Source organism: Sciurus carolinensis, chromosome 4 (assembly GCF_902686445.1).
Source record: "Sciurus carolinensis chromosome 4, mSciCar1.2, whole genome shotgun sequence".
Lineage (NCBI taxonomy): Eukaryota > Metazoa > Chordata > Mammalia > Rodentia > Sciuridae > Sciurus > Sciurus carolinensis.
The window spans coordinates 48,998,726-49,012,858 of record NC_062216.1 but is presented as its reverse complement, the minus strand read 5'-3'; the positions used below and the strand labels follow the sequence as shown (position 1 = coordinate 49,012,858).

The following is a 14,133-nucleotide window of genomic DNA, read 5'->3' as shown; positions in this document are numbered from 1 at the left end:
GGATTACCCAGCTTAGCCCTCTTAACTTCCTATCCCAAAAGACAAAGATCCCACACCTTCCTAGTTGGGGAAGGGGTTGGGGAGGGGAGAAGGTACCTTCTGTAGCTTCTCCTACTATAGCAGGAGAAACAGAAACATGCTAATCTTGAGGTACAGGAACCTCACTTGATGGAAAAAAAGTAGTCCAATGAGCCAATGAATGTCCTCCTTTCTGGGCATCTGGGCCAGCAGCTCCTCTTTCATGGGAGGGTTGGTAGTGAGGAGACAGAAGGACAGGCAGAGAGATTAGAAACAGGCAAAGTGGTCAATTTCCCCAAGTACCTCCTGGAGGAGAGAACTTTAGAGAAAGCTACCACATTTGATATTGAGGGTTTCACAGCTGTTTCCTCTACAAAGGATTCTTCCAGTCCCAGGATTCACACATTAAGTGGCATATTCTTTCTCCTTTGGAATTGGTTAAGTTCCTACTTGTGTCCTGGAATCTCCTGGTGACAGCAGAGAAAAAGGAGCCAGGGTGACCTGAAAATGGAGCTCAGGTCACTTGCGACAGCAAGACATTTGTCTGATCAAAGCAGTAAGTAGGAAACTGGCTCCCCACTCACTGTCTTATGAAAGTTCAGTGAACTTGACCTTGAGGGGTCACTCATCATAATGTTCCCTTGCTGTTTCTGCTGCTTAGCAAATATCAATTCTCATCTTTCAATAACAGCACCCCATTTTGATTCATGGATATATCCATTCTTCCATATGCCTCGGGGAACTTGACTCTACCCCAATTTAGGCCTGTGGTTCAGGCCTAAATTAAATAGCAAAATTCCACCCACTTAGCCACAGAGCAATGTTCAGAGATGAGCACCTGAGCTACACTGTGCATCAGAATGAAGCCTGGGCTTTTACTAGATGGTTAAAGAGGGTTCTTCACAGCTGCACAAGCATGGCCTTTTCTATCCTTTGTGTCTAAAAAAAAAAAAAAAACCACACAATTTTTTTACAGCATACAGCAAAATTGAGCAGGAAGTACAGAAAATTCCCATATGCCTCTCTCCTTCCCACCAATCACTATTCCCCACTACAGTAGCACATTTGTTACAGTTGATGAAACTGCAAGAAGACATTATCATTGCCCAATGTCCACAGTTCATATCAGGGATCACTCTTGCTGTACTTCCTATGGGTTTTGACAAATGTTTAAAAAATATGTACCCACTGTATCACACAGAGTAATTTCACTGCCCTAAAAATTCTGTGCTGTATTTACTCACCCCTCTGAACTTCTGCCTCCATATACTTCATAGTTTGAGTTTGTATTTCCCTGATGATACATGATGCTGAACAAGTTTTCATATGATTATTGGCCATCTGTATATCTTTAAAGTGTTGTCTAGTAGATCCTTTTGTCTATTTTTTCTCAGGTTGTTCGTTTCCTTCTTGTTGAGTTTTATAAGTTTTCTGTCTATTTTGGATTAGTCATTTAACAGATGTAACTTTTGCAAAGATTTTTTTCCAATCTGTGGCTTGTCTTCTCATTCACTTGACAATGTTGTTCACACAGTAAAAGTTCTAAATTTTAACAAAGTTTAATTCTTTCTTGGACATGCCTTTGGTGTTTTAGCTTAAAGAAAAGGGATGGCCATAGCCAAGGTCATCGTAGTTTCTCAGTTATCTTCCAGAAGTTTGCTTTGCCATCGTTTTAATTTCAGTAAGGTGTATAAAGTCTATCACTAGATTCATTGTTTTGGCCTGTGGATGTCTAGTCACTGCAGCACCATTTGTTAAAAAGAGTATCTTCAGTCCCCTGTATTGCCTCTGCTCTTTGGTCAAAGATCAGTCGATTATGTAGATTTGCTTCTGGGCTTTCTTCTCTGTTACCTCTCATCTGATTGACTATTCCTTCACCAGTACCATACCGTCTTGATTACCATGGCTTTTCAATAAACATTGGAATTGGGTAGTGTCAGTCCTCCAACTTTGTTCTTTAGCATTATGTTGGATAATCCGGGTCTTTTCCCTTTCTATATAAACTTTGTAATCAGTTTGTCAGTATGCATAAAACAACTTGCCCAAATATATTACCAAAATACATCAACAGAAGGTGCTTTCCCATGAGTAGCCCACTTAGGTCAAAGTTGTCAAGTTCCACCCACACATTTGCAGATTCCAATCAACTTTTTAGACCCCTTTTTTAAAAAATTGAGGTATAACTTTCATTGTACAAATCTTAAATATACAGCTCAATGAATTTTTATCTATGTATACACCTATGTACTGTAGCCATTATCCAGAACAAGATATAAAATATTTCCAGGACCAAGCAGAGTTCCTCTTGTCCTTTCCCAGACATACCATCTCCATAGATACTCCTCTTACTACTCATGTTCACATTCTTTTTCTTATGTTCATAAATAAAAGAATGCAGGTAGACTAGATTATCTCTAAAGACCAATTTTAATTCTTAACCTGTGCAATGTTATTTTCCATTTACATCTTCATCCTATAATATGTGACCATCTTAGGGTGATTTACCAGGACTCATCTAAACACCCTTTATTAAGATAGATCTGCCAGTATGGTAGTCTACTCAAGTGAAATTTGGAAATAGAACCAATGTTCAGGGCACTGTGTAAGGTTATATTAGGGATCCAATGGTCCCAGTCATAAAAAAAAAAAAAAAAAAAAAAAAAAAAGAGCCATTTGATCAGAGAGACAAGTCAGAGACACACAGCTAAAAAATAACTGATGATAAAAATAAGATTCGTCATGATTAACTAATTTGGAAGAGTTCAATTAAAACAATGATTGCCTAATCTGCCTTTCTCTCACTCCTGGTTATCACCATGAGGGAATGCTATTAGATGGTGATAATGGAATCAGATTCAAGCCAGCAACTAAGCTTCTTACTATTCTGCCAGGTCTAGGATACCTCATATCTGTTTCTTCTTTTCTGCTGTTTTCTTGCTCACATTTTAGAAAATGTTTGACCAGGTGAGTCTTCCCTTTATCAAAGGTGTGATAGGTTACTTTCATCACATTTTGGATAGTTTGCTTCTTGAAATCCTAGATGTTACTGAATGTGAGATGCCTCCTTTCTCAACTCCTTCCCCTACATTTGCCTTGGGTCTGTGGTAGTCTTCTGAAGTCTGAGCCTGATCTTGTTTTAGGTTTTTCTTTCTGGGTATTTGGGTGTAGGCATTGTACCATGCTCATCGACACTAGATGATGTTCCAATAGCAAATTCCTGTAAAACTATCTGTAGGGAGCAACTAAAACCCTTAGACCTGATTTTGGACTTCTGTTTCCACTCTGCAGTACACTGGGCTTCAATCCAGCAGAAAACTCTTTACTGGGTCTAAGCCAATTATGCAGATTTTCTGCCTTCTAATCCCCTTTTCTGACCAATGATGTGCTTTCTCTTGAGGAGTGGGAAGGAGAGTGAGTGAAGTCAGTTTTTTTTTTTTTTTAATTAAAAAAAAAAACAAAAAAAACCAAAAAAACTATAAAATGAGTCCATTAATTATCACAGAAACTGCGAAACGTAGTAATAAGTGCACTCATTTTTAAAGATGAGAAAACAGGCACAAGGAGGGTAAAGAAACTGCCCACGGTTCTATGGCTAACAAGACTGGAGGTCTTATTTAATCCCAATAGTTCCACTAACAGACTTCTCTAGTCACCTAAACTCATTGTGCTACTTCCATGTTCTCCTAGCACTCAAAAGCATTTGACCTATATAACTCTGACATCCTCCAAACTATTTGGCAGATATTATTCCTGTTTAGCAGATGGAAAAGCAGCAGCATATAGCAGTCACAATTTTCTTGGAGTTATGAAGCAACCTAGTGGTATGTGGCAGACACTGGTTTCCTGACAACTTGTCTCTCCATGCCCTCAAATGATTCAATCCATGGTTACTCTATACGCTTTGTATTACTTCTGACTTGTAAGCAGAATTATGAGAGTAAATAGATTCGCTTCATAAATAAGTCCTTAGACAGGAAATGTAAAGAATCCTATTAACAAAATTAACATGTTACCTATTACCATATTTGAAGCAGTTTTATTAGCACTATAGGACAAGTGGAAATTGGGTAAACTGAAGACATATTCCCCTCTCTCTTCTACTTTACTTTTCTATGTCCAGGCCTTCGGAGCAGATGTCAACCAGAAACCCTGGCAGTGAGGTCCTAATCTGATGGGGACAGATGATCTCTTTTATTATTTCCAATTATTTCTAATATAGAATCAAGTGCTCTTTTAGCATGGAGGTCTTTTTTTTGCAGGGAGGTACCAGGGATTGAATTTAGAAACACTTGAGTGTGGAGCCACATCCCCAGCCCTATTTTGTATTTTATTTAGAGACAGGGTCTCACTGAGTTGCTTAGTGCCTCACTTTTGCTGAGGATGGCTTTGAACTCTTGATCCTTCTACCTCAGCCTCCCGAGACTCTGGGATTACAGGCATGTGCCACCGTGTCCCACAGCATGGAGGTCTTTTGAATTGTCTTATGATAATAAAACGAGGAAGAGTGAACCACACCAAAAGATAAAGATTTGTAAGTGCTATAAATATGGCATGCTGCCTCTAATCTGAGATCTTTCACAAGCCTACCCAAGCGCTGTAGGGCAAAGTTCTTTAAAATTTGCTGCCTAAGAAACACCCGCCACTTTATATTAATAGGATTTACTTTTCTTGCAAATAATTTCCTTTAGAAAATAAATCCAGTCCAACAAGTAATTTGTAGGTTTCTGCCTCTGCTCTTCAGCTAAGTCACCTACCCATAATGGTTCAAGCTATACAGAGATATTTCTGTATCATAAAGCAAACCAAGTTGTTGAAATTCTAAGCTGTTATTTTATAATCCACTTGCTATCTGTGCACAGTTCAGACATTGTTTTCTGACAGAATAAACAAAGCAGGGCACCTGAGTCTAAAGGCATTTAGAATCTGATCTCATGAGACACTGGTGACACAAAATCATGTAATGGCATCAACTCTTTGTTTTCATTCCTACTGACACACTGAGACTCCATACATAGTCCAAGATTGCTGCATAGTAACAATGCTAAGTCTTACAGAGGAAAGTGTTCTGAGATATGAATTATTTTTACCACTTCTAGTTTCAGTTTTTATAATCCTGTAGGGTTGAGATTGTATACAATGACAAAGTATACAAGACACCTGGCTCACTGGGCACAGTGCCGCACACCTATAATCTCAGTAACTTGGGGGGCTGAGGCAGGAGGATTGCAAGTTCAAGATCAGCCTCAGTAAATCAGAGAGGTCCTAAGGACTTAGCAAGACGCTGTCTCAAAATAAAAACATAAAAAATGGACTGAGGATGTGGCTTAGGGAAAAAAAAAAAGAAAATAAACCTGGCTCATTGACAGCTATTGTTATTTGCAGGGCTACCATAGGGATTCCAAGTATTAATTTTTGAGCCTCCTTGTGACTCTGACAATCCCTCTGGTAAAGAATTCTAGCTTCAAGTTTGCTACCTAATGGATCGTCAAGTATGGAGAAATAGATGGGAAGAAATGGTAAAATGTCCCCTGTCCTGTATACCAAGCACTGTTAGGCCTTTAATGTTTACCATCCCATAAATTGGTTTTCTTCCCCTTCCCTCTCCTCCAATATGAGAGGTGGACAGAGTGAGCCTCTGAGCAGTTCAGCCAGGAGGTTCTGTGAGCTGCTTTTGGAACTGGTATGACCTCTGACTCTGGTCCACAGACTTTGTATATTTCTCAAAGGAAGCCATGTTTCTTTTGACATTGCTATACTTCTGTAACTCCCACATGGGCTAAGGTGGGATAAGGCACCTCTAACCTAGTCCTCACTAGGAAGACAGGAGTGTTGTTATGTGAATTCTGATTGTTTCAGGTCATTGTGTGGGGATGGTCAAGCTGAAATGAAAGGAAAACATTTAACAGCTGTTATCCACACACAGTATACTTTACAAATGTTTTTATTGAATATTAATCAATTACAAGTACTGTAAGACGTTAAGCCAAAGCACAATTACAGGTTAAATATGATCACAAAGATGTTTTAAATAGAAACCCACCATGGAGGCAGGCAAAGTTCCTTGATGCCCTCTTTTGGAAATAAATAGAGGGTGAGAGAAAAAAGGTCTTCTATTCCAGGCAAACAATAATGAAGACTAGAAGAATTTACATGCTGTAAGTGGTTTTCCATGACCAAATGGGTAGAGTTGCCAGATTTAGAAAAACAAAGACAAAACCCAGGTGCTCAATTGCATTTGAATTTCACATAAATATTGAATAGTTTTTTTATGATAAGGATATGCCAAATTTTGCATGAAACATACTTAAGTTAAAAAACTGTCTGAAATTCAAATTTAAGTGGGCATCTTGAGTTTTATCTGGCAATCCTACAAATAGACAAATGTAGAAAAGAAGGGGGCAAGGGTTGGAACCCCCTGCCATTGGTGGGTCACAGACTAAAAATAAAAACAACACCAATAACAAACCAAAGGGTCACTACATTGGTTATTTACACAGACTAACATCACAATGAGAAATACAATTACTACTCCAAATGCTGCTGCCAGGAAACATTCTAGATTTCCTCAAAGCTGGTTTTGTAAATGTTTTTGAGAAACCTTGTTGATCAAAGTACCTTTTTAGTTTTGTAGGTGACATAGACAAATATTACAACCACAAAGATAAGCTTAAAACAATGGGAGCAGAAGCAGGTATTATATGCACATGAAGAGTTTAAGTGTTCTGTGTAATAAACACAATGGTTGTATGCTCAGGGTCACCTCCTGGGTCTAGGCTACTAACTTAATTTCACTGAGGGATTTTCTAGCTTTTCATCCAGAACTTTGGGAAAGGTGAGAGGATGTATGAGGGACATCCAACTACTAATATTTAAATGCAATTCTCTGCAAAGCTCTGAATCAACCAAGGGTATTCAGGACTGTCATGGAAAAGGGTAGACAGATAAAAAATAATCAGAATTCTGGAGGATGAAAGAAAACTCATTGAAAGGATGATGGTAGGGTAGATGTGCAATATGAAGTGTGAAGCTGAAAAGAGAAGGCAAAAGAATGAAGAGTCAAAATGCATCTTCTCGTAGTGTGTCATTTCATAGGAGGCCAAACTCTAGGCAGAAGACTAAAGCTGGTCACAGCGTAACAATATTTGGTCTTACAGAGTATATAAAATCTTCAGCTTCTTAAAGGTTTTCAGTTTAATACAACATAGTTTATATTTTAAAATGATTAAAAAATAACTTGCATATTACTCAAATTCTACAAGATATTAATTTGTTATATACCAACTTAACAAGCTTTGAAGTCTTTCTAGCTCTTCTCCAAACCAGAAGGTCCGGTAGCTGAAGAATTTCAGATGTGAAGAAATTGGAATAGACTGATTACATCAGCCCCACTGTATGTGAGGGAGTATTACTTATGAAATAGACCCTCATGAAATAGCTTAACAGGTATGAAATACATTGAGACATGCCTGACTCACGGACACTTTTCAACACTAAGAAATGCAATTAGAGTGTCTGATTTATTAGAATATAAAAGGTTAAAAATTTTCTGACACAGTTAAGGCTTTCTTATGAACACATATTTAATTGCCTATTCATTGCAGAATGCATAAGTTGCTTGAAGAAACCTCACTTTTAGGATGGTATTTCTTGAATGCATTACTTTTTCATATGCTAGATGTGTCAAATCTTAACTCGAACATTACTTTCACTTTTCTGTTATTGATTTGACATCAAACAAAATTAATTTCAGCCTTTAAATAAATTTCTGACACATGAAGCCCTATTTTAAGGTCAGTTTTGAATATAAGCTGAATGACTAAAGTCTATAACTCTATGCAAGATAATTAGGCTGACAGAAAACACAGTAAGAAGGCTGTTATCATAGTTAACACTAATAGGATGTGGATGTACTGGGTAAAGTTGATTAAAAACACATCATTTCTGTTTGCAAGGCCATTTACAGGAATCCAGACAGTGCAAGTGTTCAAAAAGGAAGGGGGAGCAATGTCCAACAATCCTTTGTGCCACGGAGAAATATACTGCAAGAGAAAAACCTAGACAACTTATTGCATTCTAATGTTGTCTTCTAGTGTTAACCAAAATTTTATTTTTTGTATAATGACTATGATAGAATGTTAATCTATATTTTTTTGCTTGTCACATTCAGGCATTTCTCTGTATATTTTAATGTACTTTGCTATTTTGAGGGCAAGGGAAGATCACTAACATCAAGCTCAAAGGTACACAAGGATGCTGTTTCATGAAAATATATTGGTATTGTATATTCTACTTATGCTGCTTGAAAAGCTAGACATTTTAAGCTCCACAAAGGAAAAGGAAAATAAGAATCTTGGTTGTACTGCTGTTATTTTGCATAGAATTGAACTCTGGGTTCCATGCTGTCATTTGTTTACAAAGTGGCAGAATCTTCTGAGCAGAGAGCGCAGGAGGTCTTAAGCAAGTTCTGGTTTGATATGAAAATGCAGAGGTACCTAGATTTTTTTTCTAAGATGAAGAAAGGAAGACACTGAGTGGGATCAAAGGTAATGTTTGGAGCTATTTTAAATTCCTGATTAGCAATCTGGGGAAAAGTGAAGGTCAGGTATAAGGAGAAAAGTGTCTAGCACACTTAATTTATGTCTACGTATCCAGCTGGCCAAAACCTGGTAAATTGGAACCATCAGGTCTAGAGAGAACCCCTTTGATTTACAGGTCCAGTAAAATTGGTGTCAATGTTCATATTCTCTCTTTCATTTGGTTTGAGAAACAGGGGTCACTTCAGGGAAGTCCTAAACTTACTAGTATTTCTGTATATTGCAGTCTCAATAAGTTAAATATATTTCAGCTTAATTTAATGCCAGAGGTTCTTCTCACTATTCTGGAAATTCCAAATATAATCAATTTTTGCCAACTTTTGAGCATACTCAGGATGACCTTTGGTTTTCAAGTTCTGAAAAAATGTCTTAGTTCTTGTGATATCTTCCTTAACCCCACACTTTTCAACAGATAATATAAGAACATTCTTTCAAGAACTACTGCATACTTGAACGATTACAAGACCAGAGGCAATGCAAACATCCTTCCTACACAGCATCTTTCCTCAGCACACAAAACACCAGACATGTAACACTGACAGTTTAAATAATAAACTGTAGTTCACTTTCCCAACGGTAAGGCTCAAGTTTAAAAGTGGCACATCCATTAATCTGGTCAGTGTGATGGAAACAACACAACATATAACCACAGTTGGGTAGTGGTTTATCTGTTTAATGAAGCTATTAGGTTTTCCATATATATATCATATGAACTCTTTACGTAACTAAAAATCACAGCTGTGTTTACCATTTAAAACTATGTCAGGGGATGGGGCAAGTAATGCACACTTCACAGCTACTGAAAACCACACAGATGGCAATTTCTTCAACCCTTTGTTACACACAGCAAAAGAGCAGGGAAGGAAGAAAAACAAAAATAAACCCTCAGTATCAATTTGTGAAGCTTTATATGGACATCTAGTGCTATTAAACATGTAGCCAAGACACAAACACCCAGCTTGGGTCACTGAAACTTCAATAGAAGCAACAACTGAGGTTAATATTCTTGATTTAATTTTAAGGACCCATGCAAGATTCAGCTACAAAATTTAAACTAGTCTGTGGATGCTTAGTTCTAGCAATGGACTCAAGCCAAAAAAAAAAAAAAAAAAAAAAAAAAAAAAAAAGCAAAATGTGTGTTTCAAGACCTGTTTCTAGAATTTTTGCATGTAACCATTTTATTTCACTTCTGGGGATTAAAGGAGGTCACAGCTTAATCAGCCTGCATTAAAATAACAACAACAACATCAAACCCAGATTAATTTTTAGGACGTTAAATTGAAATGGCAAGTTTGTGTCATACTGTTTTTCCTATTTTCCCACCATGTTTTTACTTCTTTTGCTTCAGAGCTCAGTAGATGTACAGCATGTCAAGTAAATAAAACAATGCACGCAATATCATATTGAAAATTAAGGTGAACAGGGCAAGTGTGAGAACTGTAGGAGAAAATTTTTTGTAAGTGTCAATGTGCACTTGGCAACTGTTGATTAAAACAAGCAGTACTTTCACAAAGAAAACAGTATGGTACTTCTCTACCATCTTCATTTAAAAATATAACTGAAAGGCTTTGGTTTCAATTTTTGTTTTCCTTGTCTAAATATATTAAGAAGTTTGAAGCAATGATTCAAAAATTTAGTGCAGGGATCTTTATAAACTATCTGAGGCATGCCACTCAAAATAAATCTGGAGTAAAAAAAAGTTCTTGCATTTGTGTACATCTATTTACTACATAGGATCTTTCTAAACTAAAGAGATAATAAAGTAATTTTTGGGACTCTAATGAAGTATAATAATTCCATTGACTTTGGGAAATAAGGCAGCTAATTTTGGGGGCGACAATTCTGGTGGTACAGATTGAGTGAAGGGAATATTCATCCTCTGAGGAGTCCTGTTGGTCCTTCTGGGCTATGATAGAGAATCACATGGTCCAGCTGTTCTTCATTCTGTTCCTCCTTCCCAGCCTCCCTAGTTAATTCGCCTGGGAGCTGAAGTCAAAATCCCCTCAAACTTTTCCCTGGCTGTGCCCTGCTGGGATTTCTAGCACTGTCCTGAACAACCCCGTAGCAGGTTTGTATTGGAAAGAGCAAGTAGTCGTCCCCAGCTTTGACGTCTCTCAACTTGGGAGCTATCCTGTAAGATGGGTCAATTCATAAAAGGAAACTAAAACTTGATGATTTTCCTTTTCATCTCAATTTATGTTATCAAGAAGTACAGATATAAAACCAAACAACAATATGTGGAAACAGAATTTGCTCAGCCAGAAGCTTGGGCTGCACTGTTAATGATTTTAGTCAGTGTGACTTTGTGCAAAATATCCTCAGGAAGACTCTGGCTCATTTTTGAAGTAACCAAAAAACAAACAAAACAAAAAAAAACCCCAGCATCAATGATGTGTGTTTGGACAAAATTAAAAATGAGCCTGTCATATGTGCATATTTGCTACATATACATGCCGTATCTAACAAAGCAAATGTAGTGTGTGAACTGTGAAAATTTGAAACAGTATTGGTAATGTCTCCTCTTTTTTCCATTTCCAAAAGATCAAAGCGACCTTGCTTTAGAAATGGATAACTGCAATGGAAATGAGCCTGAGATATGTTAAAAGGCCGCCCCTGTAAACATTTCCTCAAAGGGAACAGTAGCAGTTGAGTATGTATCAGTTACTCATACTATATTCATCACTATAGCAATGCTTTATAAAAGACAAACAGCTTATTTCTAGGCTGTCAGGGATTTATAGAATATTGATTTTTTTTTTTTTTTTTTTTTTTTTTTTTTGTTGGAAACAATCCACTGTAATCCAGTCCCAGGTGTGAATTGATTTGGCCTTTACCAGTGGGCATTCACTAGGTCTTCTGCTCTGCAGCTGTTGAGGTCTGTGAAGGAGCTTCTGGCTTCATGATCTGGTATGTGATAAGATACTCTGGGTATGCCTGGAAAGGGCAAAAAAGAAAAGCACCTGAGTCTTCTGGTAGGTACAATATTAAAGCCTTACTTAGCTCAGAGGCTACTGATCCTAAACAATATTCTACATGGACCCAGAAGCTGCAAAATCTATTACAGGTGTCTGAACAACTAGGAGGTCCACCTGCTTGTTTATACATAAAATGTATAAATCCTACAATATAGAAACCTGGATGTTGTGCTAGCTGTGTGTATGTGTGTGTGTGTGTGTGTGTGTGTGTGTGTGTGTGTTGCTAGAGATCAAACCCAGGGTCTTGCACATGCTAGGCAAGTGCTCACACCTCCAACCCCCCAATTCTACTTTGAAAACTGTACAAGAGTTACATTCTGTTCATCCCTTATTACAGAGTCACGTGCCATAAACAGGAAAACAATTATCAGTCATGCAGCATAGTACTGCCACCCAGTATGCAGTCAACAAAAGTTTGTTAAGTGAAAGAAGAATTCTGCCCAACTAAGTTCAAATTAATCAGCGAAAATGATGCAACCCTCTGAGTTAGGAGGAGAAATGGTGAGTCACCAATAACCTAGAGGCAACAGTTTGGGGATCATTTTAAATAACCAATTAATGATATCATTTGCAGGAAAGATAATGGTTCAGATTTAAGACTTGCCTCCTCCACCATTTGTTTTTTTTTTGCAGTTAGTAAAACAAAAGTTCAATGAATGGAACGGGATAAGTACTTCTTCATGGGAACAGAAAAAGGAAGGCTGACCAGAGGAAACTGTTATAAATCTTAACCAGAAATCACTATGAAGGCAGTTATTGGAAAGAGAGGAGGAATTAAAAAAAAAAAAAAAAAAAAAACCCTTAGTTTGTTTACCATGCAAAATTCTTCGATCCTAAATATAACATGAGGGTAAAAGTAGGTTGAGTATTTTAGAGTGTTCTGTGGCTGAAAAATAATACTTCTTGGTACACAAAATATTTTCAGGTCCCAAAATAATTTGTTGCATGCTGACTTATAAATTTCTTGCATGGGACAAGAAAAACCTGGACTGTTTAACATTTAAAATGCAAAAACACCCTTGTGATAGATTTACTGAATTTTTGCTTTCTCTCTCACTCTTTTTTTAAAAGATGAAGAGGGATGTTCAAGTTGTTCCATCTGGCCCTGAACTCAAGATCCTTTCTCCTGTGTAGCTGGGATTATAGGTGTGTGCCACAGTACCTCACTTGAATTCTGTACAATTCAATCTTAGGTGGTAGAAATGATTACATATCTATGTCTTAGCTTTCCTCATCTATTAATGTGATCAGTAAAATAGTAGGATTTTTATGGGGATTAAATACAAAGGTCTTAGAATAGGTTTGTGTAGAAAGAATTCAATGTGTTGTTATTACTATTAATGTTACTACCATCATTATTATAATCCAATATAGTATACTGCCTCCTAAGAAGTCTCAGCAAGTATTTTAAAAAGAACAAAAGTTTAAAAAAGTTGTAACTGTTTATACATGTAAAGAGTCATTACCATTCATAATATTCTTTTCCAAAATTTCAGTCTGCTCTGGTTTAAGTTAAAAACAGCAATAACTTCCATCAATTAGTGTATTTATTGGAGTACCAAGATGAACAATCTCCTAACTTTCTAATTTGAAGCCTTGATAAATGAAGAGTCTGTAGTTCTCCTTTATTATAATTTGCATACTGCTTATTTCTTGAAATGCTTTTAAGATGGCATTTTAGTTTTTAGGTACCAAAACAAGCTGGGGCAGATGCTTACTGTTAATTCTAGAGTTTAGTGTAAAGAATGTAACAAAGCTCATATAGTAGTAGAAAAATGAAAATACTGAGTAGTTAATCAGATGGTTTAATGGTCAAAAAAAGAATCTAAGGGGGAAGCACATAATACATGTTAAAAATTAGTATAAAGCTTGTTCCTACTTTCTTATGCCCCAATGAAGTTTACTATCTCTCATACTTGGTATGATAGCTCCTTTATACTTGTAGGTAAGTTGCTTAAGCAGAGAAGTCAGGAACGCTGGTATATACATTTTGGTAGCTCACTGTTTAAGATGACCCCTGACATATGTAAATTTTAGGCAGATTCTAAGATTCTAATGGCATCAGTTACTTCAAGAACCTTATTCACACACACAAAAAAATAACAGAATGAATCAAACAATATTACCCTATGTAAATTTATGATTACACAAATGGTATGCCTTGACTCCATGTACAAATAGAGAAACAACATGTATCCCATTTGTTTACAATAAAAAAAAAATCTTATTCACAAGGGCTACTGTTTCTACTAATTAGGTTATTGAATTGTTTCTGTATACAGTTAAGATACTAATTAATCACATAAAAGTTCAAAGGGATTTAAAGCAAGGAAATCTTAAACTACAAGACTAAAAGGGATTAGGATGGACTCAAAAACATTATTTCTTGCCAAGTCACTTTAAGTCCATGCTGGTTATAAAAACAGAATTGTTTTAAGTTCCTGAAAGTCAACAACCACTTTGGGTAATTCACATATAGGACACTTTCCTTAATCCAAATTCCTAATGCTAAAATTGAAACTCAGATGCTCTATTTATTTCTCATA

At 36.7% G+C, this 14,133-nt stretch overlaps 1 protein-coding gene across 1 annotated transcript in view; it reads right to left on the bottom strand.

Annotated features, from left to right (window-relative positions):
• Window positions 1–9,727: 9,727 nt before the first annotated feature.
• The window catches only part of Tnks (tankyrase), a 194,521-nt gene continuing 190,115 nt past the window's right edge, over window positions 9,728–14,133 (bottom strand). The window contains 1 exon segment of the mRNA XM_047547891.1: window positions 9,728–11,546. Coding sequence (XP_047403847.1) covers window positions 11,460–11,546 — 87 coding nt within the window. The 3' untranslated portion in view covers window positions 9,728–11,459.